The sequence below is a fragment of the Tachyglossus aculeatus genome, chromosome X3 (assembly GCF_015852505.1).
Source record: "Tachyglossus aculeatus isolate mTacAcu1 chromosome X3, mTacAcu1.pri, whole genome shotgun sequence".
In the NCBI taxonomy this organism is placed as follows: Eukaryota; Metazoa; Chordata; class Mammalia; order Monotremata; family Tachyglossidae; genus Tachyglossus; species Tachyglossus aculeatus.
In genome coordinates, this window is record NC_052099.1 from 22,822,713 (window position 1) to 22,850,274 (window position 27,562).

Below are 27,562 nucleotides of genomic sequence, written 5' to 3' on the forward strand. Positions count from 1 at the left end.
AATAATGGTAATAGAAAAACAAAAGACCTCAAGTTCAATTCTGCATGGCAAGTGTAGTGTTCTCTCCAGGGGCAACATGCAAAGCAGATTAAGCACATGCCCAAGGATGCCTTTCGCATCCACCTAGATCAGTAGTTTCTACAAAAAAGTTGTGAATTCGTTCTTTGCCTGTTCAACATTAACAATACACAAGGGAAAGTTCTATCCTTTCTTCACTGGACAAAGAAATGGAAATCAAAACACCATGCCAACCAAATGGTGAGGTGATTCGATTCAGCCATACTGGACAGCAACTGCTAAATATTGTCACTTTAAAAAGGGGAAAGAAAAGGCAAATTTAACCAGCAACTGACAATTCTCCACACATAGCATATACAATCTGACGAGGTTATTTTGAGACCTTCAACAACACATTTTCTGGCCTAGAGTTTAGTTGCCTAGACGTCACTGTGCCTAACTGCGTCGCTGCTGACAGCTGTTAATTCAAATTGGCATTTTTGATATTCCTACCAGCATAGGCCCTCAACTGAAAAACTTTTATTTAGATAAAATAATCCATGCAAGATTATTACTATTTACTGTTTAGTACAGAACAGAGAAGTTATCATTACTTATCTTTATTGCCATAAATCTCGTGGTTAATATCTATACTTGTCAATCACATTTTAGGCCATGGAACTTGCACTTTTTATTGAATTTTTATTTAATTGTATTTTTGTGGCTTTATTCTTCTCCCCAGCCCCTCCCTCCCCGCCCCAGATTGGGAGTTCCGCAATGGCAGATTCTATTTGTTTTTCCTCCTAATGTAAAAATGAGGCAAAAGCACATTAGCCGTAGCCTCTTTTATCTATTACCATTATTAAGATTCTCTTTGTTTCTGCTGAAAATATTTGTTTGGCAATGAAATGTTTTGATAGAAATTAATGTTTGGTTTGGGACAATTAAGACACCAAATGTTTTCACAAATGTTTCCACTCATTGCTTTGGGAATGCATGCCCTCATGGCAAAGTTAAAACAATATTAGGAAAGCATCATTGATGGCAACAGCATTCACTGGATGAAAATATGGGCAAACGTTTAAGGACGCTGGGATCCTATGGCCACTAATAACAGCGGCATTTGTTAGGCGCTTACTATGTGTCAAACACTGTTCTAAGCGCTGGAGTAGATACAAGCTAATCAGGTTGGACACAGTTCCTGTCCCACTTGGGGCTCATACTCTTAATCCCCATTTTACAAATGAGGTAACTGAGGCACAGATAAGTGAAGTGACTTGCCCAAAGTCACACAGCAGGCAAGTGGCAGAGCTGGGATTAGAACCCAGGTCCATGATCTATCCACTAGGTCACGCTGCTTCTCAGCTTCACTACAGACGGGCTATGTCAGATGATAATAATGATGGCGTTTATTAAGCACTTACTATGTGCAAAGCACTGTTCTAAGCACTGGGGAAATTACAAGGCGATCAAGTTGTCCCATGGGGGGCTCACAGTCTTAATCCCCATTTTACAGATGAGGTAACTGAGGCCCAGAGAAGTGAAGTGACTTGCCCAAAGTCACACAGCTGACAATTGGCAGAGCCGGGATTTGAACCCACGACCTCTGACTCCAAAGGCCAGGCTCTTTCCACTGAGCCATGCTGCTTCTCATGCAGATGGCCTTGGTCTGTCAGGCCGAGGCCTCCATCACCTGACCCCTCCACCAGAGCATTACCTGCTATTTAGGAGCTTCTCTTTTTATACAGTGTTAACTAAATTTGCCACAGGGCAGACTGCATTTGTGTAAGAGCCAAAATTTGAGAATATATCCAGTTCTCCGATAGTGCACATGCTGCACTCTTGTGAAAATCTAGACTGTCAGCTCCCTCTAGACTGTAAGTTCCTCTATACCATAGACCCCTTATGAGCAGGGAATGTATTTACCGATTCTGTTGTATTACTCTCCTGAGCACTTAGTGAAGTGGTGTGGACTAGTGGACAGAGCATGAGCCTGGGGGTCACAAGGTCAAGGGTTCTAATTCCAGCTCTGCCACTTGGCTGCTATGTGACCTTGGGCAAGTCACTTTCCTTCTCTGGGCCTCAGTTACATCACCTGTAAAATGGGGATTAAGAATGTGAGCCCCATGTGGGACAGGGACTGTGTCCAACCTGATTAACTTGCATCGACCCGAGTGCTTAGAACAGTGCTTGGCACATAGCAAGTGCTTAACAAATACTAAGCTTTTAAGAAGTACCATTATTATCATTATTATAATATTATTATTATTATTTTGAACATAGTAAGCCCTTAATACCATCGAATGACTGCAAAAGATTAAGAAAAGCCCAGGATTCAGTGCTCACCCATTCGGACGTCATGCACACACAGACTTGGGTACAAGCAAGTTTCTTCGATCACGTGGCACATCAAGCCCAAACAGGCTTGTGCTTTCGGAAAAATGTTCCCTACCTCCCAAACCAGAGTCTAGCCAAACTGTGTACTGAAAACCTGTGCTAGAGCAAAAATGAATTTACTTCTACTTTGACAGTGCTTGACCTGGAACCCCTTTCTATGAACTGAAATTGAAAGCAACAGAAATGTAGTATGTTATTCTGCTGGCCTACGGTTTTGTGAACATCACTGGAAATTATTCCGAAAGCAACACATCACTTCTTCAAGCCCTATTAATTTCTGATGGCCAATCAATCAACTGATGGCATTTACTGATTGCTTATTATGTGCAGAACTCTTTACTAAGTACTTGGGAGAGTACAACAGAGTTGGTAGATACGTTCCCTGCCCACAGCAAGTTTACAATCCAGACATGACTCTTACCTCCTACTTTTTCACACTCTACTGCTAACAATGACAGAGCTTAATATAAAGAGGGAGAATTTGATCTGCAGGGGAATGAACAAAGCCTTACACCATGCTAAAATAAAACTGACATGTCATAAGACTTGGAGTTTTCAACATTTCCTCCGGAATACCCCCTCTCTTGACTCAGTGAGTCAAATTTTATTGAAGTACAAACGAGTTAGATCTACACCTAGATTTTTCTGGAAATGACAGATGTCTTCTGCATTTTTAATATCTGTATGATGCTTGCCTTCTTGGTTCTGATTACACAGAATAAATTCACGCAAATTTGTTCCCTCTCTTCAAATGAGAGTCTTAAAGAACATTCAAATACAGCCTTTTAAAAATTATTCTGTCTAATCCTCAAAAAGCAAAAAAAAAAATGACATGCAGCTCACAGATTTTCTACGAAGCCTTTATAACTAATTCATCTCAGAGCTGGCAACTCTGATGGCACGGGTCTGGGAAATTAGAAAAATAAGATGAAGGTTCATAGTTCAGACTTCTCACTACTGTTTATTTCTCATCATTTAGGACAATACTGATTGAGTGCCTACTTTCAATCAATTAGTGATATCTGTTGAGTGCCTACTGTGTGCTGAGCACTGTAAAAAAACACTTGGGAGCCTATAATTGAGTCAGTAGTCACGATCCCTGCCCTTAAACAGCTTGCTAGGTAGAGGGGAAAACAGACTTTTAAGTAAATGATGTATCTGAGTGCTTGGGGAATCGCCACAGAAGAGTCGGACATAGAATCTGCCACTGAGGAGCTCCCAATCCAGGGGCAGGGAAGGAGGGGCCAGGGAGAGGAACAAAACCACAAAAATACAATTCAAGAAAAAATGCAAGTTCCATGGCCTACAATGTGATTGACAAGTATAGATAATAATTACGAGATTTATGGCGATAAGGATAAGTAACATTAATGACAATAACTTCTCTGTACCTCAAATTACTTCATCTGTAAAATGAGACTGTGTGCAACCTAATTAGCTCGTATCAACCCCAGAGTTTAGTACAGTGATTGGCACATAGTAATCGCTTAACAAATGCCATTAAAAAAATAATAATTGTGCTATTTGTTAAGCACAACTATGCTGAGCCCTGTACTAAGTGCGGGATAGACAAAGGTAATTAGGACAGATACAAGTCCCCATCCCACATGGACTCCCAGTCTAACTATGAGGGAAAACAGGTACGGAATCCCCGTTTTACAGATGAGAAAACTAAGGCAAAGTTAAATGACTTGCCCTAGGTCACATAGCGGACAAGTGGTAGAGGCAGGATTAGAACACAGGCCCTCTGACTTCCAGGCATGCGCTTTTCCAATAGACTAGGCCGCTTGAAGTGGCTGGGAACAACAGTGGGACCAAGGTCCAGTAGGGCAGGGAGGGGGCAAGAGGATAGGAAGGAGAGGGCAGATCAATCAATCAAGTAATCTCATTTATAGAGCGCTTACTGTGTGCAGAGCACTGAAAGAGGGAATGAGCAATTAGGGTAAGTTTATCACATCCTAGATAAATATGCTTACTTCTAAGCAACCAGTACTCTCTAAACCCCGTGTTTAATCTTGGTTTTCAGGTTATTTTGAGCTTTGAATTTAGAAACACTATAAAAAAGCATATACTAGAAAATACTTGAAATAATTACATGCAATAAAGGTTTTACAGCCAACAATCCCTTCTTTCTAATGCTAAGATAACCGCTTGATATGAAATTTGGACCACTGTAGAGGTGGGATGCAGTATGGCCTAGTGGAAAGAGCACAGGCCTGGGAGTCAAAGGTCATGGGTTCTAGTTCCGGCACTGTGCCTCAGTTTCCTCCACAGTGACTCAGCTTCCTCCACTGTGAAACAGGGCTTAAAAACCTGTTCTTCCTTCTACTTGGGCTGTGAGCCACATGCTGGACAAGGATGTGTCAATCTAACTTGTACCTATCCCAGTGTTTGACACAGCCAGTGTTTGACAAGTAGCTTAAAAAAAATGGCAACCAGATAATATCACAAAATACAGGATTACAATTTAAATGACCTCAAGTGGATACCTGAACTATTAGAAGAAAATCCTCAATCTACAAACAACTTCCAATAATGCACAGTACATAAGACAAGAACAAGCAGAATTTATTTGGATTTATTTGCAGGTTTTTCTCTTCTCCCTATAGCCTCACAGGTAAAATTCCATTTTAAGATCAGGTTGCCAGTGAGGCTTCCATTGGCACTTAACATGCTAACTTTCCCCACCCAAATGACCTCTCGGAGAATGAGTGACCGACTCATGCCCTTCAATGGCTTCAGTTGTTATTTGTGGGCACACCAGAGAGGGTACATTCTCCCTTTCTGCCTGTCAACAGCACTTTTACTAGAGGGGAATCTGGTGCCATCCAGGTAAGAAGGCTTAGAAATGGTTAAAGCGTGCTAGTGCTACAAATAAAAATTATTCAATGGCCGCTTATACTGACCACGGATTCGTTTTTCCCAGCACTCTCCTGCTGCAGAACGCTTTGGCCATTTCACTGCTAATTAGCATCTCCACTAGACAGTCAGCAGGGACAAATGAAGAGATGAAACTCCAATTGGCCAATTTTGTGACTTGTGAACAGCTACGGAGAAGAGTTTGATGAACAAAAATAGAGTCAAAGAGCTATAATGGGATTTGGATCTTATCTGTGGATTGTGCCGATCTTCGTGCTGCTTTTCTCCTATTGCCATGGTTATTGAGATTTACCTAGAGTACGGAACAATCTGGAACATCCAACTATTTGTTAGAACTGGCGACTGGCAACAGATCAAATCTGACCCTTTGAATAACAAAATCTTTTCTCTTTCACATCCCTCATTGTTCTTCAATGAGCCAAACACATTTGACATATATTTTATCAGTTTTATTCGTCTTAGGTCAGTTCTGGTGCCTTAAATTTTAATTCAGATGTTAGTATTTGGTCCATGAACACATCATTCCGGGAAAGTATTATTATCTTCAAACTATGTAGTCATAGTGGTTAACCTATAATAGTCCATTTGAGGAGGTTTAAACAACTGTTGTAAAGAAATGAAAAGCAAACTGACCGCAAGTTGAAACACCAAGCAACATATGGGTTTGCAACCTCTATTTCACCTTTAAACTAAAAATTGGCAAGTGATTATTTTTATTTATGGAATACTTTAATGGTATTCGGGACTTTACAGAGCCAGAAGAAAAGATCTAATTAAAAACTTGATTCACAGGACACAGGATCAAACTCAAAACTGGGGGAAAGACTGTGTTGTGTCAAAGACGTCTCCAATACCCACGGTAACAGGCAAGCCATCCTATTCAACCCATTCATCCTTCCACTCAGACACAGGCTTAGTGAAGTGAATGTCATTTCACAGCATGCTGAGCAATGAGGGATACCCCAAAGCTGCTAACGTGAGTGGATATTCTCCTTCCAGTCAGTAAGTCAGCTGAAGATTTCAGAGACGCATCGCCTAAGGATTACCATCCCAGTTACCTTAATTATCTGCCAGAGAGTGACTATATTGCCTACCATTCTGGTTAGCCTTTCTCTGGCTGATATCAGTCCCCCCACCTCATATGACACAGAGGTAGACAGAAATAGACATCCACAGAGAGGAAAAGAAACAGACAGAAGTGGGTGGGTGAATGCATGATTCTTTTTCTATTGGCCCAACGCCAGGGACTGCTACTTCCTACCTCCAAAGACTGAGTTCTCAATTTGCAAAGCCAAATTTTGTTGGCCACCTGCAACTGAGCAGGGGTGTAAACTCACCCCTGGTGAACTTGGGGAACACCAGACGCTTGTTGCATCCCACCCAACTCCTGCACCTGGTCGAGGGGAGCCACAGCCAAGCCAGGGCCTTTCCTGCCCAGCTCTGGGCACCAACCAGAGGTTTTTTCTACTTTTGCAGGACCTCTGAGCCAGGAGGGGGCTTTCTGAAACCCACTGGAGGGCCTGGACTCCCACTCATGGAATCCCAATCCCCAGGACCCACCAACAAATGGCACCCCCTCGGAGCTCCACCCTAGGCATCCCTACATTCAAGACGAAAAGCGGACCCGAGAACTCCAGAAAGTCTGGCCCAGTGTGAACCTGGAATGCATAGAGTACTTCTAATAGTAACAATAATAATTGTGGTATTTGTTAAGCGCTTACTATGTGCCAGGCACTGTACTAAACCCTGGCGTGGATACGAGCAGATTGGATTGGACACAGTCCCTGCCCCACATGGAGCTCAGTCTTAATCCCCACTTTACAAATGAGGTAATTGAGACACAGAGAAGTAAAGTGACTTGCCCAAGGCCACCCAACAGACAAGTGGCGGAGCTAAGATTAGAACCCATGACCTTCTAACTCCCAGGCCCGTGTACTATCCACGACACCATGCTGCTTCCCATACTGCTTCTCTCTCTGGCCCCTCCACAGTTGCTGAATCTCGCTGGAGTTTTTGAACTGGAGAGAACACTGACAAACAATAGATTTGATCCATCCCTGACAGATGGATCAACAGTCCACATAGCTGACTCTGCCTACTATTTTGAAATGCAACAGAGACAATAAGGAGAGCAGTAGGGCTTAGGGCAGTTTTATCTTCCATCTGTGTGCAGCAGTAGCATTACTGCATCCCACCTGCTCATCAGACAGCTAATGACCTACCAACCAGATAGAGGAGGTGGCCCCTTTCCCCATGCAAGAGGAAATGGAACACACACTGCTGCAGGAGCCAACGGGACCCAAAGATTAATTTCTGTGAGATAATGGATATGAAGATTCTTATCATCTAACGGGCATCCTCCCCAAAAGCCCACTAGCAATTGAAATATGGTCTGCATATCCCTGCTTGATTTATCATCTTGCCTTTCAATGACATGCAGTCCTTTGTTTGGTAAGAGTGTTCAGAATCAAACAATTTAGGTCGGTGCTTTTATTTCATCTCGCTGCCCTTGAATGTATGATGTCTGGATGCTAAAACATATCTAATTAGCTTTCTGCTTTCCCTTGCCCCATTTCTTTTCATTTCCTCATGAACTAATCATAACCGAGTTCCACAAGGTCTGGTTTGATTTCTGAGAAATGTCTTTTTTTTTCTTCTCACAATTTTTTCCTACACAGAGCAAATGTGAGGTAACATTTTCCATTCTAGGTATTTATTTACATTTGGAGCAGTACAGAGGCATAAGAAATGGGTGAATCAGGGGAAACTCTATTGAACTAAAAAGCTATTTCTTTCTAAAAAGCTAGACAAAGAGAGATAGGAAGGTAATGATAAAGCATTCCCAGCACCCTGCACCCAATCACAAATAAATTTGATCTCTGATCAGCCCCTCTCCCTAAAATGCCCTTCCTGATCCCTAAACTCAATCTCAGTCAATTTTATATAAATGTGTATACCCATAAGCTCCATAAATCATTAAATTGTACATATTCAAGAAGTCTAGAGAAACAAAAGAAACCCATCTCCCTTCTGACACATAGCTAAAGTGGTGATTTCCCTAGTCTTACTAGAAACCTTGCAGCCCGCCTAAGAGAACTGAGTTAAAAAAAACCCAGAATCCTGCTGCCTGTAGCTTAAATTTTTAAACAAGTAACAGCTTAGCCCGAAAGAACACCCGATGTTTCAAGGCAGTTTTAGAACATAACAAATAGCACAAAACTACACTGTGTTGGTGGCAACTTCACATAAATCCATTTTCAATTAAATTTAAAACTACATAATAATACACAAACGTGAAATGATTTACATTTTACATGCCACAATGTCTGGGCTCAAATTCTTTCCTCAGATACATATGGCACACTGCTGTTGTTACAAAGAATAATGAACCGAAACTTCATCATTAGGGCATGGTTTCTGCAAAACACTTTCATTTACTATCTACTAAGAACCATAACAGGGCCATAAAACAATAGATACATTTTAATAGGACTAAAATTGTGAAAAAGCAATGACTACTATGAGACTACTATCTGTCTTCCTTGCCACAGGTTTTAAAATCATTTTGAAGTATTACTTTGTGGGTCACAGGACTATTCAAAACTAAACTATAGCTCAGGCTATATGTGGAGGAACTATTTTTTTAACTTTCTAATTAGGAAAATATATTTCTACAGGTGGAATTTGAGTAGACAAGATTGGGGAAAAAGCTCTAATTGATTCAGTCATACTTTAAAATTTTTTTTCAATTTGAAAAAATATAGAATATTTACTGGGTGAGCAATTTCTGAAAAACAACAATACAAATGATCTACACACCTAGTATGTTTTCTTAAGAAGCTGACTCACTTATTAATCTTAATAATGATAGTAACAATTTGAATGTGTTAAGTATCTTTACTTTTTTTCAAAAGTGCATTCACCTCTAACATCTCATTTTATGCAGTCAAAACATCCCTCTGCGTTAAGGATTATTATCCCCATTTCACAGATGAGGAAACTGAGGCATAATAGAAGTGATGTGACTTGCCCGAGGTCACTAAGCCAATCAGTGGTAGAACAGGAATGAAAAATCAAGTGCCCACCTTACCAGACCTGTGTTTATTCCACTATACCACAGTGCCCCTAATTTGAACTGTGAATGTGCTTTGAAATACACAAAATTTAGGAAAATTCCACAATGTCTAATATTAAGGGCAATAAAATAAGGATAGTGCCTTTGTGCATAAACTCTTCCATTAAATGACGACAGAGATCCAGACTCTTACTTTCACTGTAATTTTACTCGATGTGTTTTACTTGTTTCTGACCTGTTCTATTCCGTGCCCCAGTGAGAATGGGATCAGGAGGCACTTGAGAGGGCAGGTGGAACCGGACAAACTGCTGGCACCACCGTCAATCCATGCGTGCAGGTTCTCTGGTCAAAAGTCTCTGCAATGGGACTAAGTCTCCATCACTACTCGTCTAAGTGCTCAGTAGGTGCTCTGCATTTATTATCAGTGAACAAATGAAAGGGGAGAAGTATCTTTCCTAGGCTACTGTTTCTTTTCCTCATTTAAATATTCAAGAGATCATAAAAAATCTTTGATAAACTATGTTTTGGCAGGAGATGGACAGACAGGGCAATGTACAGCCTCTGCCCTATACAGCAAAAGCTCCAGAATCTACTGTTCTTGGAACAAAGCAATACGCATGGACTTGGGGGTTCTATGGTTTTACATACAGAATAATTATAGTGTACATACTACTTACGTACTCACAAGATAATAAACCTCTTACTATGTGAGGGTTCTCAAATATATTCTTCGAAACCTTTAAGGATTTGACTAAAATTGGATGATTTCCCACCCCTTCATTCTCATACGAAGTAGCGTTAGTTCCATGCCATTTCCCTCCATTCTCCTACTCCCTACAACTCGTCCTTTTATCCCACTTGCACGTTCTTCAATCCCAAGATCAATCACATATCAAAAGAGTACATGGAGGACTCCCATTCCCACTTTCTAAAAGGGAAGGAGACTTCTATTTTCTCTTAATGCTAATAACCAAAGTTGGAAGAAAAATAAAAAAAATTCAGTAAATTGATGGTTTCTGCCACTCTAGAGATATTCTGAAAAATCTGAGAATTCATTGGAAAAAAAAATCCCTTGGTCTTTGCTCATTAGATAACTAGTATCATATTTCCCTGTTCTGCTTGAGGGGGAAAAAAACCCCACACAAATTCTCCTCAGACTAAAATGTAGTGAACAAAAATTTCCCCCAGTTTTTTTCCTGTCCAATAGCCATTATAATTCCTGGCTTCAACTGTTTAGCCAAATGAGAACACTGTTGAGCCAACTAAAAGTAATGAAATTAAAATGCAAACCAACACTAAAACAGGAATGATTATTCAAACAATAATAATATAAACAATCAGAGTAAAACATCCCTCGCTATTTCCAGATGTGTTATCATCACGGCAATAATACTTATCAGGGTATTTTTCTGGCTGCTATATTAGGTTAACTGAAAAGAATGCAAGGGCCATGCTGACAAGTTCATATCGCTACTTTAATTCTGCTATTTCCTGACTGTTTGATGCCCTTGCTTAAAATCTCAGGCTTAAGGGAGGTTTTGCACTTAACTGCGGATAGTCACATGGTTCGATAAAATCACAAGGCAATCAAGATTTCATCCACATGACCAGCTAGGAAACCATACGATTCAACCACACCTTCCACAAGAAGAACATCAGATGCTGATCCTGAGGCACAATGATCATCTTGCCGCCTTGATCCTTGCAATTAAACTGCCCACTACAGATTTCCCAAACCCCACTCTTCCCCTTTCCCCTCTCCTCATTCCCCCAGAAAAAAGTGTTTCCGACATTCTTATGTTTAATCAGACCACATGAAACAGATCTGTCTCCAAGGAGATCCGTTTCCTAATTTGAGATAAAAAAAGAGGGTCTAAAAAGTCTAGGGTCACGCACTCATTGCCTTCACTGGAAATTCCTGTCATGGACCAGACCTGTTCCATTTTACTGTATTAGAGCTGAACAAGATTCCATGTCACCAAAGTCAACCAGTCATCCGCACACGTTTTAGAAATAGGGGTCATGCCTCTTTTTGGGGCTGCCTTACCTCTTTGACATGGGTGTGGAAGGAAACAGACATGTCCAGTAGGATCTTGCGTTGTTCCACCCGCCGGACAAAATCCTGAATCCTGTCCTCCAGCTGGTGGGCTGCTTGATAAATCTCTTCTGGGTCACATTCTCCGGTTTGAGCCAGCTGTTCTGCTGCTTCTAATAACTTATCTGCATTGGTATATGTGTTCTGCAAAATAGAACAGCCGGGGGGGGGAAAAAACAGAAGTTTGAACCAAGCCTACACAGATGGAAAGTATAACACATTTACATACAATAGGAGCATGGACATAGTCAAGTTGAAATGCTCCTCATTGTTTAGCAAACTAAATGGTTTGAGCTGGAAGCAATGTAACATGGAATTCCTGAAATCACCTCTCCTTACCTTTTCTTCACATTAAATAATGATAATAATAATAGCATTTGTTAAACACTTACTTTGTGCCAGACATTGTGTTAAGCCTTGGGGCAGCTGCCATCCCAGATAATAAGATCAGACCGAGTACCTTTTCCTCATGAGACACTCAGTTTAGGAGGTAGGAAGAGTGGGTACCTTATCCCCATTTTACAAATAAGAGAAAATGAAGTTCAGGAAGTTTAAGGGACTTGGCCAAGATAGCATAGCAGGTCAGTGGCAGAGCTGGGATTACAACTCAGGTCTCCCAACTCCAAGTCTAATCCCATCTAGCCACGTAGCAAAGGTCTTAAAAATAGTACGAAGAACACTGGAACACATCGACCATCACCTTTTATTTTTTATGGTATTTGTTAAGTGCTTACTATGTGTCAAGCCTTATTTGAAGTGCTACAGTGGATATAAGTAAATTGGGCCATGTACAGTCCTTAGCCCACACGGGGCTCACAGTCCAAGTCAAGACCTTAAAGACTCAAAGCAACAAGATTTTTAATTCCTTAAGAATCTTTGCAACTATACTGCCAGCAATCCGTATGAAGGGAGGAACTCCAATAGCCACTTCATTTTTTTGTTTGTTTAATGACTGTAAGGTGCTCCTGTTTGTTTCTTTTTGTGTCTTTATGGAAGTCCCCAAAGTGTACAGCAGTCAAGTTCCAAAACATTGCTGATATTTTCATGGGTGGGGACTTTTCCCTTTTCCTTTATCATAGATGTCACCCCATTCTTATAATGTCAAATGAAGTATAAAAGAAGTGAATGTTTTCTAAAGCTTATGCATGCATGAATGTATGCATGTTTGAAGCTAGATGGTGCCTAGTAGGACTGCTGTTTCTCTGGCTTGCAAAGACGTGTCCTTTAGGGTGTGGCCGGTATAGAAGACTTGCATCAGTGTCTCCCTAGTGAGCTCTTTCTGGACATCCCCAAAGCCACTGCTGCAAACCAAACCTGAGGGTGGGGGCAGGGAGGGGAGGGAAGATAGAGCCCATGAGCCACCAGTGGCTGGGGACCTTCAGGCCAGGGACGCCAGAATTGCTTTCATCGGGGCTCAGGTCTGGGGGAGAAACTGGCTCTGGGAGGAGGAACCCTGGAGCTTGGGGATTCCTGAGTTGCCCCAGCTGCTGCCCAGATCCACGTGCCACATGGAAGAAGAAAGAAGGTTAAAGTGGGAACAAAGAGAAGGGACGAGAAAGTTGGCAGGACAGTGGAGGGCCTGTAAGAGCAGGATATGTTTCCGGAAGAGCTGGATACTAGCATCAGGTAGACAGAAGCACCTCATCCTTCAAGACTGTGGTGCTTCTCAATGCAGATGGAAAACATAAGCACGATTAACAAAAACCAGAAACAAACAGGGAAATAGAGAGGCCCACATGAAGAAACTGAAACTCCCAAGAAGGCACATATCACACATGGATATGCTCTCCAACAGGGACAGACATAAACACAAACAGAGACGAACTCAGGAGTATACAGTAACAGGGAGACACACATAGACATAAGAATATCGGTAAACAGGAATGGGGAGAGAAAAATGAGACAGAGGGGCCCCAAAAGATTCACGAAGACACAGTGAGGTAGCTGGGAGATAGACGAGACAAAGAACAGGGAGAGAGCATGTGATGACAGAAGGCGATAGTAGAGGACTGGAGAAGGAAAAAGAAAAAAAATTCTTGACAAGCTGGAGGGGAAAACCTCCCCAGGAAATCCTACGTCTATTTTATGGCTCTCGGACAGACTTGGAGTGAGATAGAAATTCACAACCGGGAAAGCAGAGAACTGTAGTCCACTTGGTGGAGCCATTTAGACAGGGTCTGGAAACTGAAGATTAAGGCGGAGATATCCTAAGAGTTCCAAACAGCTGGAAAAAATAGACTCTTGAAGGCAAATTCAGCAGCTGAGAGCTCTAGTTCAGAAACAGCATTGCCCCAAAGGGTTTAACAGATTAGGGGAAGGTATCAAAAAATGATTTATTTTTTTTTTTCTTTAAGAAGGGAAGTAGGTACATTTGACAATTGAGTTGGCAAGTGAAGGGAAAGGTATGGGAAATCTCAGGGATAAGATGAGGGTAATCAAGGAAAGTCTGCTGTCTAAAAAGGACGGTGAGACTGCTTCTACACACTTTCCAACTGTAATTTGAGAACAGATGAAAGTTGATTATTCTAACTTCTTGTAGCAGTCTATTTCTGATCATCGAAAATTATCTCAGCAAGACATATGGCAAATTTTGTCCAGTTATCTGAAATAAGCCTAGTTGAGATAACAGATTCAGACAGTCAGCTCTCTCCTGAAATATTACCCAGTTCCCTGGCCATCTCTTCAAAATCTTTCATCTCCGGACTTTTCACGTTTGCTGGTGGGGATTTAGTTCTGTTAGAAACACACCATTAATATTAAAGGTACTGAATTAATTTCAGCCACAAATTACCCACAAAATGGGGCTCTTGGACCACCCAAAAATAAATGTGGAGGTCTTGGCTAAGTTCTTGGTGAAAAGATGACATTTTAAATTACCATTAGTCCAATACTAAAATCACCTCCTTGAGGGCAGGGATCATGACTCATTCTCCCAACCACTCAGTTCAGTGCTCTGCGCACAGTAAGAATGCAAATATCATTGACTGACTGAAAGCTGAATCAGTTCCGAAATAGGGAAAAATGTTGAAAGTACTAATTCAAACAAGCTGAATAACATAAAAAAAAACCCACCACCACACTTAATTTATGCAAACACCTTGGTAGAAGTGAAATAGAAAATTACAATAATTCCTGTTTAGATTCAGAACAGGATATCTGTTGCAAGACCATTTGCCTGTTTTGATTTACAGAACTTTAAGGTGAACGAGTCATTTCCTATTTAAGTACAACAGTCGTCCATTATGCTCCACAGATTGGACAACAAGCACAAAACCTGACAAAATGTGCCATTTTGGTCTCTCTGGGGTTAGAGAACATGGTTTGATGGTGTTTGTGAGGCACAGAACCCAGATCAACCGTTTGTCTTTTAAAGTTCTCTGCTATATTACCACCAAGCCTCCTCCACACCATTAGAAGAAAACCCCCTCATGCCCAGGGCATTCATCATCAATCGTATTTATTGAGCGCTTACATTCATTTCTCAACTGCATTTGTTGCAAGCGGAGGTGACAGGAGAGATTCACTAGTAATGAAAACCAATGTCAAAGGTATTTGGATAGCAACTGCAGGTAGGAAACAGAGGATCTGGGTTCTAATCTCAGCTCTGCCAACTGCTGCTTGTTTGACTTCGACCTTGGGAAAGTCACTTAACTTCTCTGTTCTTTTCTCCCTCCCACTTAAACTGTGAGCCCCATATGGAACAGGGACTGCGTCTGACTTAATTAACCTGTATCTACCCCAGCGCTTAGAACAGTGTTTGATCCATAGTAAGCACTTAACAAATACTACATAAAAAAATGTTCATGTGTTGAAATAACCACGTGACCTAGTGGAAAACACATGAGCCTGGAAGTCAGAAGACCTGGGATCTAATCCCAGTTCAGCCAGGTCCCTGCTGAGTGACTCTGGGCTGGTACTTAACTTCTGTGTGCCTCAGTTTCCTCATCTTTAAACCGGGGATTCGATACCTGTTCCCCCACCTATTTGAAATGTGAGCCTAATGAGGAACAGGAACTATGTCACCTGATTATCCTGTATATACCCCACAGCTTAGTACAGTGCTTGACACACAGTAAGCACTCAAATGCTGCCATTATTTTTTGAATAAGCACACACACCTTGTAGCTATTTGCGCATACATAAATTTTATGATATTATTTGCATTCTTATACTTCTCCTAACTGTATTTTTTCTCCTGTCACCTGTGCTTTCACATGTTTTCCCATCCCCAGGTGCCTACTTGGTACGAATGAAAAACTAGCAACCAACTGGATAACTCTGAGCATAAAGGTATCGCCAATGCTTCTGAATTTTCCGCCTCCACCAGGCATCATCCTTCATGAGTTGTTCTTGCTCTCTTCCCCACCTCAATCTGACTAGCTTCTTTTTGGGGATTTTCTATGTTTAGAATGAGCTGAACCTGAGAAAAGTAGTTGTCTTTACGACTCTCTGCTCCAATCTCTCTCATGTGGCTGGGTAACACTATAGATGATGTGCATCATGTACAGACCGCAAAGAAAGAACATATTATGGGTGGTATCAGGTTGGACTTTAGGAAAAAACTAAATTGGGCCCCAAAGGAAACTAATTACTACATAACTCTCTAAAAACAACATAGGATTTTTTCTTCTGAATAACAAGATCCTAATTCTGCAATTAACTTTGTACATCCTTCTGAAGCATCTGATTTATAAACAAAATAAAGGCACCCCACAGTTACAGCCTGTAGGACTATAAACTCCAGGATGTATTATCTGAATAAGTAAAAAAGTTCCAGCTTGGTGGTTCTTCTTGACAACAAATGTACTTTACCCCGAGTCTCATTAACAGCCAGATGCCACAACTAAGGAACATAAGTTGCGTCACCAGTCAGATAATTTTCACAACATGCCACAGGTAACAGGCATCGTACTGTCAAGCACTTATCTCTTAGAAAACCAGCATGGCCTAGTGGATAGAGCCTGGGCATCAGAAGGACCTGGGTTCTAATGCCAGCTCTGCCACTTGGCTGTTGTGTGACCTTGGGCAAGTTGCTTCACTTCTCTATGCCTCAATTACCTTATATGCAAAATGGGGACTAAGTCTGTGGACCCTATGTGGGACAGGGGCTGTGTCCAACCTAATTATCTTGTATAAGCACCCCAGTGTTTAGTACAATGCCTAACACTACAGTAAGCGCTTAACAAAATACCACTGTTATTATTATTGTTATCTGTAGCAAACTCAAAATTTCTAAACACTTAAATGTGTCAGGCCCAGATCCCCTACATGTCAGATCCAGATTCCCTACCTGACATCCTCTCAACAAAAGATGAATGAAATGCAGCAGGGCTACTGGATAAAAGGGTTGCTATTTTACCAGCCTGCTTAACTTGTGTAAATCTAGAATGATCTCAAAGCTCATTGTGGTTGTTTCCCACCCGATGATCCTTGGAGAATTTAATGAGACTTTCATGCTGTGTCTAAAAATCTGTGAACAGAAAAGACTTTTAGAGAACTATTTAACTTCACGAAGACCGTTCAGGAAAATAGTGGGAGGAAAAGAGTTCAAAGAAGCCTATCAGTAGTTAGGGGCTGAAAGGAAGTGCTCCAGAGATTTACTGTTGGCGTCAGCAGATCCCTGAAGAACTAACCACACGTCAATTCTCTCCTCTTCTCCCTTGTTTCTTCATTAACTCAATCTTGTTCTCTTTACTGCTGTTTGCTTTAACAAAACAAAAAAAAAAACTGGCCCATTCAACCATGGAGCCAAGGAGAAATGATTTTACTTGAGCTCTCGCACTCCAGCTCAGGTCTGTACAAAGCTTCAGGCTTGTCATTTTTAGGAAAGAATATCACGAATGTATATATGTCAGATCTTTTTCAAACTTTCATCTTGCTCCAATCCATCCAGTAAAATGTATCTACTTGGAAGCACTGCTTTGAAAATGCTGGGCAGAAATGAAGCATTAGCTTGGACGGGGAATGACTTCGTTTTCTAAATATGTTCTAAATGACTTGAATCACCTCATCAGGGTGGACACATTCTGATCAATTTCCTGTTACAGCTGTAACATGTTCAAAACATGACCCAGCAGTTCAGGATGCTGGTGAGAAGGAGTGTAATTTAGTCTCCAAAGTACAGGTTCCTTTTAGCTACTGGTCTTGTAGGTTTTAGCAACAGATTTTTTTAGGTGGTAGCACTAAGCTGTTTCTAACCCACTATGGACAACACATACAGTAAGCATTTTAATGTATTTTAAATAACCAGTGGAACTTCTTCTACTTCCTTTCTGAGATTTTGCCATACTATATCATGTCAGGCCTGTCCTACTTTGAAGAAATCAACAAACTACTTTTTTTTTTTACTTAACAAACACTTAACCTATCCCTCATTAGCCTCGGTGCTGACCTCCCTGTCTCCTGTTTCTGCCCCAATCAAGTCAATACTTCACTTGGCTGCCTGGATCATTTTTCTAAACAACCTTCAGTCCATGTCTCCCCATTTCTCAAGAACCTCCAGTGGATGTCCACATCAAACCTAAGCTACTAACATTGGCTTTTAAGGCACTCAATTATCCCGCCCCCTACTACCATACTTCACTGATTTCATATAGCAACCCAGTCCACACACTTCACTCCTCTAACATCCATCTATTAGCTGTTCCTTGATTTTGTCTCCTGCTTCTGACCCCTAGCCGGTGTTCTCCTTCTGGGCTGAAAACTCCCTTCACTTCATATCTGACAGACCACCATCTCCCCATCTTCAAAGTCTTATCAAATCTCCTCCAAAAGGCCTTTATTTCCCCTACTCCTTCCACCTTCTATGTTGTCCATGCACTGGATCTCTACCCTTTAAGCACTTGGTATTCACCCCACCCTCAGCTCCACCACACTTATGTACATATCCACCTGTAATTTATCCCCCCTAGGCTGTAAGCTCCTTGTGGATAAGAAATATGTCTACCAACTCTGTTATACTGTAGTCCCCCGAGTGCTTAGTAAAGTATTGTGCACAGTAACTGCTCAATAAACACAACTTACAGATTGAATACTTTATTTTAATGTCTGTCTCCCCTTTAGATTGTAAACTCCTTGTGGGCAGGGAACACAGAGAAGCAGCGTGGCTCAGTGGAAAGAGCACGGGCTTTAGAGTCAGAGGTCATGGGTTCAAATCCCGGCTCTACCAATTGTCAGCTGTGTGACTTTGGGCAAGTCACTTAACTTCTCTGGGCCTCAGTTCCCTCATCTGTAAAATAGGGATTAAGATTGTGAGCCCCCCCCCGTGGGACAGCCTGATCACCTTGTAACCTCCCCAGTGCTTAGAACAGTGCTTTGCACATAGTAAGCGCTTAATAAATATATGCCATCATTATTCTTATTATTATTATGTCTACCACCTCTTTCGATTCCCCTCTCCAAGCACTTAGCACTCTCCTACCAGTAAGTGTTCAATCAATCAATCAATCGTATTTATTGAGCGCTTACTATGTGCAGAGCACTGTACTAAGAGCTTGGGAAGTACAAATTGGCAACACATAGAGACAGTCCCTACCCAACAGTGGGCTCACAGTCTAAAAGGGGGAGACAGAGAACAGAACCAAACATACCAACAAAATAAAATAAATAGGATAGAAATGTACAAGTAAAATAAATAAATAAATAAATAAATAAATAGAGTAATAAATATGTACAACCATATATACATATATACAGGTGCTGTGGGGAAGGGAAGGGGGTAAGATGGGGGGATGGAGAGGGGGACGAGGGGGAGAGGAAGGAAGGGGCTCAGTCTGGGAAGGCCTCCTGGAGGAGGTGAGCTCTCAGCAGGGCCTTGAAGGGAGGAAGAGAGCTAGCTTGGTGGAGGGGCAGAGGGAGGGCATTCCAGGCCCGGGGGATGACGTGGGCCGGGGGTCGACGGCGGGACAGGCGAGAACGAGGTACAGTGAGGAGATTAGCGGTGGAGGAGCGGAGGGTGCGGGCTGGGCAGTAGAAGGAGAGAAGGGAGGTGAGGTAGGAGGGGGCGAGGTGATGGAGAGCCTTGAAGCCCAGGGTGAGGAGTTTCTGCCTGATGCGCAGATTGATTGGTAGCCACTGGAGATTTTTGAGGAGGGGAGTAATATGCCCAGAGCGTTTCTGGACAAAGATAATCCGGGCAGCAGCATGAAGTATGGATTGAAGTGGAGAGAGACACGAGGATGGGAGATCAGAGAGAAGGCTGGTGCAGTAGTCCAGACGGGATAGGATGAGAGCTTGAATGAGCAGGGTAGCAGTTTGGATGGAGAGGAAAGGGCGGACCTTGGCAATGTTGCGGAGCTGAGACTGGCAGGTTTTGGTTCAAAAAATACCACTGATTAACTGGGGCAAATTTGTTAGAAAATATAATAGCTGGAGGTTTTAAAAAGCAAAGGCAATTTTGCAAAGTCTTGAACTGCTTCAAAGCTCAGAGTGAATCCTTTCGCAGATGTCAGAAAGGATATTTTTATTCCCCAAAGTCAAGCTCTCACAGGGTCTTAAAGAAACCTAAGCTTTGCAAGGCTGCATTAGCTCACAAGCAGATCTTTGAGGAAAATATTATCTTGCAGGTTCCTACAGGGGCAGGCTTCATTAGTCAGGTTCAGCAACAAATACACACCCCAACATAAGGCTTAAAAACCTTTAACACAAGAACTCCATATTCTCTTATAAAGTGTGAGCTAGATATGGGCAGAGAATGTGTCAGTTTATTGTTAAGAGTGTACTCTCCCACGCGTTTAGTACAGCTCTTTGCACACAATAAGCGCTCAGTAAATACGACTGAATGAATAAAATGAATAAATGGAAGTGCTCTTCTGCAAAACTCGACATTAAGACAAGGTCACACTGTAGCATGATCTGTGTCCAGAGCTGTCTTTATATGCATACTCACGAGCCATTTCTTCTGACACCACAGGGTTCTCTCTGCAGCCAAACCACCTCACACTATCAGACAAACATTCGCTAACAACACTAGTCAAAACGCATAGCAAAAACCCGTATTATGGCAGAACTGAGTGCAAATGCCGACCGCAACATGCAAAGGGTTGGCGGGCAAGATGGAAAGTTTGGTAGGAGTCATTGATTTCCCTTCTAAAGAAAAAATAATGTTATTTTCCTATTGGTAAATGGTGCTAAATGGTAAATGGTACTTCTGATGAATGGCGCTGTAAATACAAATATTATCCTGCTTGAGACTCAGGCCACTGTGTCTAGACAGCCTCCATACACCACCCATGTCTTAATAAAACAAGAGCTCTTTAGTCATCTGAGCACCATTATCTCATGCAGCTCAAAATATTATCACACATAAAAGCTTTAATAAAAAAAAGAACAAAGAAACATAAAAAACACAAGCAGGGAGGAGGAGAGGCACAAGTTCATCTTTTTTACAACCTGGCCCGCCTTTCTAGTTCAGCTGGTCCAAAATGATGCAGCATCAGCTGATGCAGCCCAAAGAGGACTTCCTCTCAGAACACAGCTGCCAGTGGGGAGTGGGCTTCCTGAGATCCAGAGAACACCCCTCTATCTTTCTTTTCCATGCACTTTAGGTTTCAACCATCATGTCAGCAGCCTAATTCAGATGAGATCTCCTCCCTCCTCTCAAGTGCAACTCTGGCCATTTGTGCTTCTGACCCCATTCCCTCTCATCTTATGAAATCTCTCACCCCATCCCTCCTCCCCTCCTTAACTTCCATCTTCAACCGTTCACTCTCCACTGGTTCCTTCCCCTCTGCCTTCAAACATTTCCACGTCTCCCCCATCCTAAAAAAACCCCTCTCTTGACTCCACCTCCCCTTCTAGTTATTGCCCTATCTCCCTCCTACCATTCCTTTCCAAACTCCTTGAATGAGTCGTCTACATCCGCTGCCTCAAAATCCTCTAGGCCAACTCTCTCCTCAACCCCCTCCAATCTGGCTTCCGTCCCCTACATTCTACGGAAACTGCCCTCTCAAAGGTCACCAATGACCTCCTGCTTGCAAAAACTAACGGCTCCTACTCTATCCTAATCCTCCTCAACCTCTCAGCTGCCTTCGACACTGTGGACCACTCCCTTCTCAATACGCTATCCAACCTTGGCTTCACAGACTCCGTCCTCTCCTGGTTCTCTTTTCTCTCCAGCCGTTCATTCTCAGTCTCTTTTGCGGGCTCCTCCTCCCCCTCACATCCCCTTACTGTAGGGGTTCCTCCAGGGTCAGTTCTTGGTCCCCTTCTGTTCTCTATATAAAGTCACTCACTTGGTGAACTCATTCGCTCCCACGGCTTCAACTAGCATCTCTATGCTGATGACACCCAAATCTACATTTCTGGCCCTGCTCTCTCTCCCTCCCTTCAGGCTCATGTCTCCTCCTGCCTTCAAGACATCTCCATCTGGCTGTCTGCCCGCCATCTAAAACTCAACATGTCCAAGACTGAACTCCTTATCTTCCCTCCCAAACCCTGCTCTCTCCCTGACTTTCCCATCACTGTTGACGGCACTACCATCCTTCCCATCTCACAAGCCCGCAACTTTGGTGTCATCCTCGACTCTGCTCTTTCATTCACTCCTCACATCCAATCCATCAGCAAATCCTGCCGGTCTCACCTCCGCAACATCACCCTTTCCTCTCCACTCAAACCGCTACCCTACTTGTTCAATCTCTCATCCTATCCCGACTGGATTACTGCATCAGCCTCCTCTCCGATCTCCCATCCTCCTGTCTCTCCCCACTTCAATCCATACTTCATGCCGCTGCCCGGATGGTCTTTGTGTAGAAACGCTCTGGGTATGTTACTCCCCTCTTCAAAAATCTCCACTGGCTACCAATCAACCTACACATCAGGCAAAAACTCCTCACCCTCGGCTTCAAGGCTCTCTACCCCCTCCTTGCCCCCTCCTACCTCACCTCCCTTCTCTCCTTCTACAGCCCAGCACGCACCCTCCGTTCCTCTGTCGCTAACCTCCTCACTGTGCCTTGTTCTTGCCTGTCCCGCTGTCGACCCCCGGCCCACATCCTCCCCCTGGCCTGGAATGCCTTCCCTCCGCACATCCGCCAAGCTAGCTCTCTTCCTCCCTTCAAAGCCCTACTGAGAGCTCACCTCTTCCAGGAGGCCTTCCCAGACTGAGCCCCCTCCTTCCTCTCGCCTTCCTCCCCCTCCCCTATCCCCCCACCTTACCTCTTTCCCCTCCCCACAGCACCTGTATATATGTATATATGTTTGTACATATTTGTTACTCTATTTATTTATTTTACTTGTACATATTCATTCTATTTATTTTATTTGGTTTATATGTTTTGTTTTGTTGTCTGTCTCCCCCTTCTGGACTGTGGGGCCGCTGTTGGGTAAGGACCGTCTCTATATGTTGCAAACTTGTACTTCCCAAGCGCTTAATACAGTGCTCTGCACACAGTAAGCGCTCAATAAATACGACAATGAATGAATGAAAGAATGATACGGCTGAGGAAAAGATAAAGGACACCTCTTTTATTTCCTCTGGTCTTCCTAGCAAGCTGCAGCATGGAGTTATTTGTATTTGTTATAGTTAAGAAGTAGTGTGGCCTAGTAGATAGAGCACTGTCCTGAGAGTCAGAAGGGCCTGGGTTCTAATCCTGGCTCTTTCACTTGTCTACTCTGTGACCTTAGGAAAGTCACTTAACTCCTCTGTTTCTCAGTTTCCTCATCTGTAAAATGGGGATTAAGACTGTGAGACCCATGTGGGGACAGGGGCTACATCCGACCTGATTAGCTTGCAGTGAACTTTTTTTTTATGGTAAAGCAAATACCATAACAAAAAAGTTTGCTACAGTCTGCTTGACTGAGGGCAGGGACATTTTCTCCTTATTAAATTGTACTCTCTCAAGACCTTAGTATAATACAGTGTCTGGCACATAGTAAGTGCTTAATAAATACTATTATTATTATTACTCTGCACACAGTGAGCGCTCAATAAATAAGGCAGACAGAAGAAATGCTGTCAGGACTGGCTGAGGTACTATTTCAAGTAAATGCATCAGGACTAAGGAGCATCACAATTCAACCCTATCAAAATTCCACTTCCACCAACAAGCTTTCACCAATTAATTTCTTAGTCCCCTGAGCTACAGCATCCCTTCAACTACGTCTAACACCTAGAAACTTATTTACAACCTTCTTGGCACTCGTATAGATATACCCATTTTATTTACTTGGTTTTAACTTCTCTAGCTGAAAAATATTTGTATGTTTGTCTCCCCCATTAAAATGTAAACTTCTTGTGGGCACGGAAAGTGTCACTTTGTTTTTCTGTACTTCTCAAGTGCCTAGTACATTGCACTTCATCAGGTGGGTGCTCAGTAAACACTACCATCTTAAGAAAATGACTTATCTTCGAGTTCTTTAGTGGGGAGTTTCAGCTGCCTTGCTTCTAACTTTTCAGTAGTCCCTCCAGAACACCTAATTTCAATGGAAATTTGTCAATGAATCAAAGGTTAATACTGGCAGTAATTTTCTGCAATTCCTCTGGGGAGTTTTCCTCCCATTTTGTAATGGAAAAGTTATGCCTAGCATGTCCTTTCACTGGCACCCAAGAGGCACTGTTCTGCAGGCCACACTTAAGTCTCAAGTTAATGGTTGGAAGGCAGCCTGAGTAAGTTAACTGCAAGGCAAATCGATGTAAAAAACGAACAGAATCTTACACAGAAAAAGGGAAGTTGAGTTCCACAGCCTCAGGACCCTAAAAGGCATTGGTGCTATGAAAAATTCAGTTTCTTTTCCAAGGGAGAGTGAGTGTACGTTTGCCCAGGAGAAAGAATAGAGAGAACTCCTCCAGTCCAGGTGAGGAAGCTGCCTAGAATCTGGTCTGAAGGAAAACTCCAGCAAAACTGCAATTATTAACAGCAGAAGGAGGCAGGGTTTTAATGGAGCAAAGAAATAAGGGTGGAGAGTACGAAATGAAGGCACCTCCTTTTCTTTACATACATACAGGATAATTGTAAAAAATACATCAAAGGGAACCACTGTAACCAGACCGTGGTTCCTCATTTAAAATTAGGAACAAAAGCTCGCTCATTTATTATAACACTCTTTTTTCTCTAGTAGCCCCAGGACACTGAAGCTCTGGGCCTTCCAAACTAGACAGTACTGTGAATTTTGGGTATTGGAAAAACAACTCACTACCTGAAACAAAACCAAAAATTAAAACAAAAAACAAAAAACAAAAAACCAAAAAAACACTTAACAAGAACAGTCACAAACCAAAAGAACCATGTACAAGTTCAAATCCGAATTAAAAAAAAAAACTACACAAAACATAAGAAATCTATACTCGGTTCTTGACCAATTTTCTAACGTTCTGAATTTACAGCCTCCCCATTATCTTCCAAGCTATCCTTGCTATTCTTATAAAAACATTCATTAATCAAAGCCATTATAAAACATGCATTGATTTTTTTTCTCAGTATCTATAGCAATTTTTCAGTACCCTACCATATTTATTAAGCACTTTCTGTGCCAAGTACCATATTGGGTATTTAATTTGTTAATGGTCAACCCGTGGTTTCTAGGCCATTTATTCTATAAAACTTCCACCCGTTTCATCAGTAAATCTCCTCTTTCAGGCTGCACCTATAGACTAGTAAAATCATCCTGCCCTAGAGAGCTGTGGCTTTTGGTAACTTTTCCAAGCAACATAAACTAGGAGAGGAATGGAACTGTTTGGGAGCTGGCAATTTGAATTCAACAGGTAGCACTCCCCATTCTTCCTGTGCCCCCTCCACCCCAGTGCATTAGCAAATTAACTTCAGGGGAAGAGTTTACTGAGCAGCTATACATTTAAACCGCAGACTGAGTGTGCCCGATCCCTCGTGTCACATGGTGGGGTCTACAGCATGGCGTGGATATGGGTTCCTAAATGGGGCTGCCTTGCTTTACTGTGGGCCTTAGGTTTGTGTGACATAAAGAGTCTCAGGGCACCAGTTCTGTTGCCTGAAGAGTGGCGGAATCATGTGCGAGAGAATCAACAACCATCACCTTTCCTCAGGACAGTAATGGACCTGGATCAGTTTCCGTTTCCTAAAAATGTCTGAGTTAATAATAATAATAATAAAAAATAATTGTGGCATTTGTTATGCACTTACTATGTGCCAGGCATTGTACTAAGTGCTGGGGTGGATACAAGCAAATTGGGTCGGCCTCAGTCCCTGTCCCACATGGGACTCACGGTTTAATCCCCACTTTACAGATGAGGTAACTGAGGCACAAAGCAGTGAAGTGACTTGTCCAAGGCCACAAAGATTAGAACCCTTGACCTTCTGAATCCCAGGCCCATGCTCTATCCACTACACCAAGCTGAGTTCTTCTGAACTCTGACACTGGGAAGGGCAGTGCTTCTCAACCACCAAGTTTCCCTTGGTGACAGTTTGGGAGAAACAGGGGAGGAAGAGAGTCATTCACCTGTGCAACTTCTTCAAAATCCTCATGACGTTTCTGCAGAGCTCTCGCTCTGTGCAGGGATTTTCCAACTCCAGTGTGTTTGCTCAGAAAAGCTTCTCCATGGTTCTCGATCCAATCCAACACCTAAGGCAAAAACACAAGCAGGTTATAAAGGAAGCAACGCTGCCGATCACCGCTTCAGTGCCCGTGCACAGGAGATGCCTTGCTTCCATGGAAAAATACGAGTAACAAAACCCAAATTACACAGGGAAACCGAAGACTGGGTAACAAGACACTAATATACAAGACACTTTTCCATTGCATTCAATGTCAGCTTTCCCAAGATAGGATTTTAATCAGCTCTTACCTTGAAAGCAGAAACCTGCTGGCATAATATAATGAATAAACTTGCCATTTGCCAAACGGCATGTATTTTACATGGAGCAGCGGTTGTCAAGTCAATAAAGTCCAATTTAATTTGACAGACTGTGCAGCAACTCATAGCTTCACAACTTGGCCAATTCAATCATAGCTAAAATTAACACCTAACTGACGGGATAGCTAACTTCTCCCGACCCACTCCTAACTAGATGATGCCGGTCCTAATTCTGCTAGTCAACTCAGTAAAACAGAGGAAAACCAAGAAGGCAGCTTAAGAAGTCTCTGACCAGCATACTCTGCTCTCTCAATGGGCAGGGAGAGGGTGGCTAAAACCTAATAACTCGAGTTCTCCCTCTGTCTGTGCACTAGAACTCTAAATGAGATTAATGAGGACCAAAAGGGGGGAACTTTGAAGCCTATGGCACACTTCCCAACACATAGTGTCGGAACATGCTTTGAAGGGTTATGTGCTCCTGGGAAAAGCATGGAAGACTTCCTTCTCTAACACAATGGTTTTATTATCATAAAAGGCATCCACTCTCTGCTTACCCACCTCTTCTCCTGTTGGGTGAGAGGGTGGATAAGAAATACACAATTAACATTTGTTAACTCCTCACTAGATCATAAGCTCCCTGGGTGCAACTCTGTGCTCTCCCAAGCACTTCTGCTGTGCTCTACCCACAGTAAGCACTCAATACCACTAATTGATTAATTAACTGTTAGTGAAAACTCGGAATCTTTATGAATTTAATAGTAATTACGATGCCAGAGAGTGCTAGAGTACTTGAAGAGTTCAGAATTACTCTGATCTCCTTTGAAACTATATCAAATATGTGATTATTAGCATTACATGTGATCATTAGTAGACTGCAAAAGATGGGAATGTATGCTTCTTAATGTATGAGCCTAAATTGTGCCTCTTAATCAAACACTCTGCCCTTCCATTTCCAAACAATTTTCATGCCTGTTCATTCATTCATTTAATTGTATGTATTGAGCACCTACTGTGTGCAAAGCACTGTACTAAGCATTTGGGAGAGTACAATATAACATCAGACACATTCCCTGCCCACAGTGAGATCACAGTCTAGAGGGGGAGACAGATATTACTATAAGTAAATAAATAAATATCAGATATATACATATGGGCTGTGGGGAAGGGAGGGACGATGAATGAGGGAACTAGTATGGGCGGCGCAAAAGGGAGTAGGAGAAGAGGAGAGAAAGACTCACTTAGGGAAGGCTTCCTGAAGAAGATGTGCCTTCAATGAGGCTTTGAAGTGGGGGAGAGTAATTATCTGTCTGATATGAGGAGGGAGGGCATTCCAAGCCAGAGGTAGGATGTGGGCATG

At 42.4% G+C, this 27,562-nt stretch overlaps 1 protein-coding gene across 3 annotated transcripts in view; it reads right to left on the reverse strand.

Annotated features, from left to right (window-relative positions):
• The window catches only part of TRIO (trio Rho guanine nucleotide exchange factor), a 396,910-nt gene that overhangs the window by 147,904 nt on the left and 221,444 nt on the right, over nucleotides 1-27,562 (reverse strand). For all 3 annotated transcript variants that reach the window (XM_038770376.1, XM_038770377.1, XM_038770378.1), the window contains 2 exons: nucleotides 25,851-25,973; nucleotides 11,397-11,588 (listed from right to left, as the gene is read on the reverse strand). In XM_038770376.1, coding sequence (XP_038626304.1) covers nucleotides 11,397-11,588; nucleotides 25,851-25,973 — 315 coding nt within the window. The remainder of the gene's footprint in view (nucleotides 1-11,396; nucleotides 11,589-25,850; nucleotides 25,974-27,562) is intronic.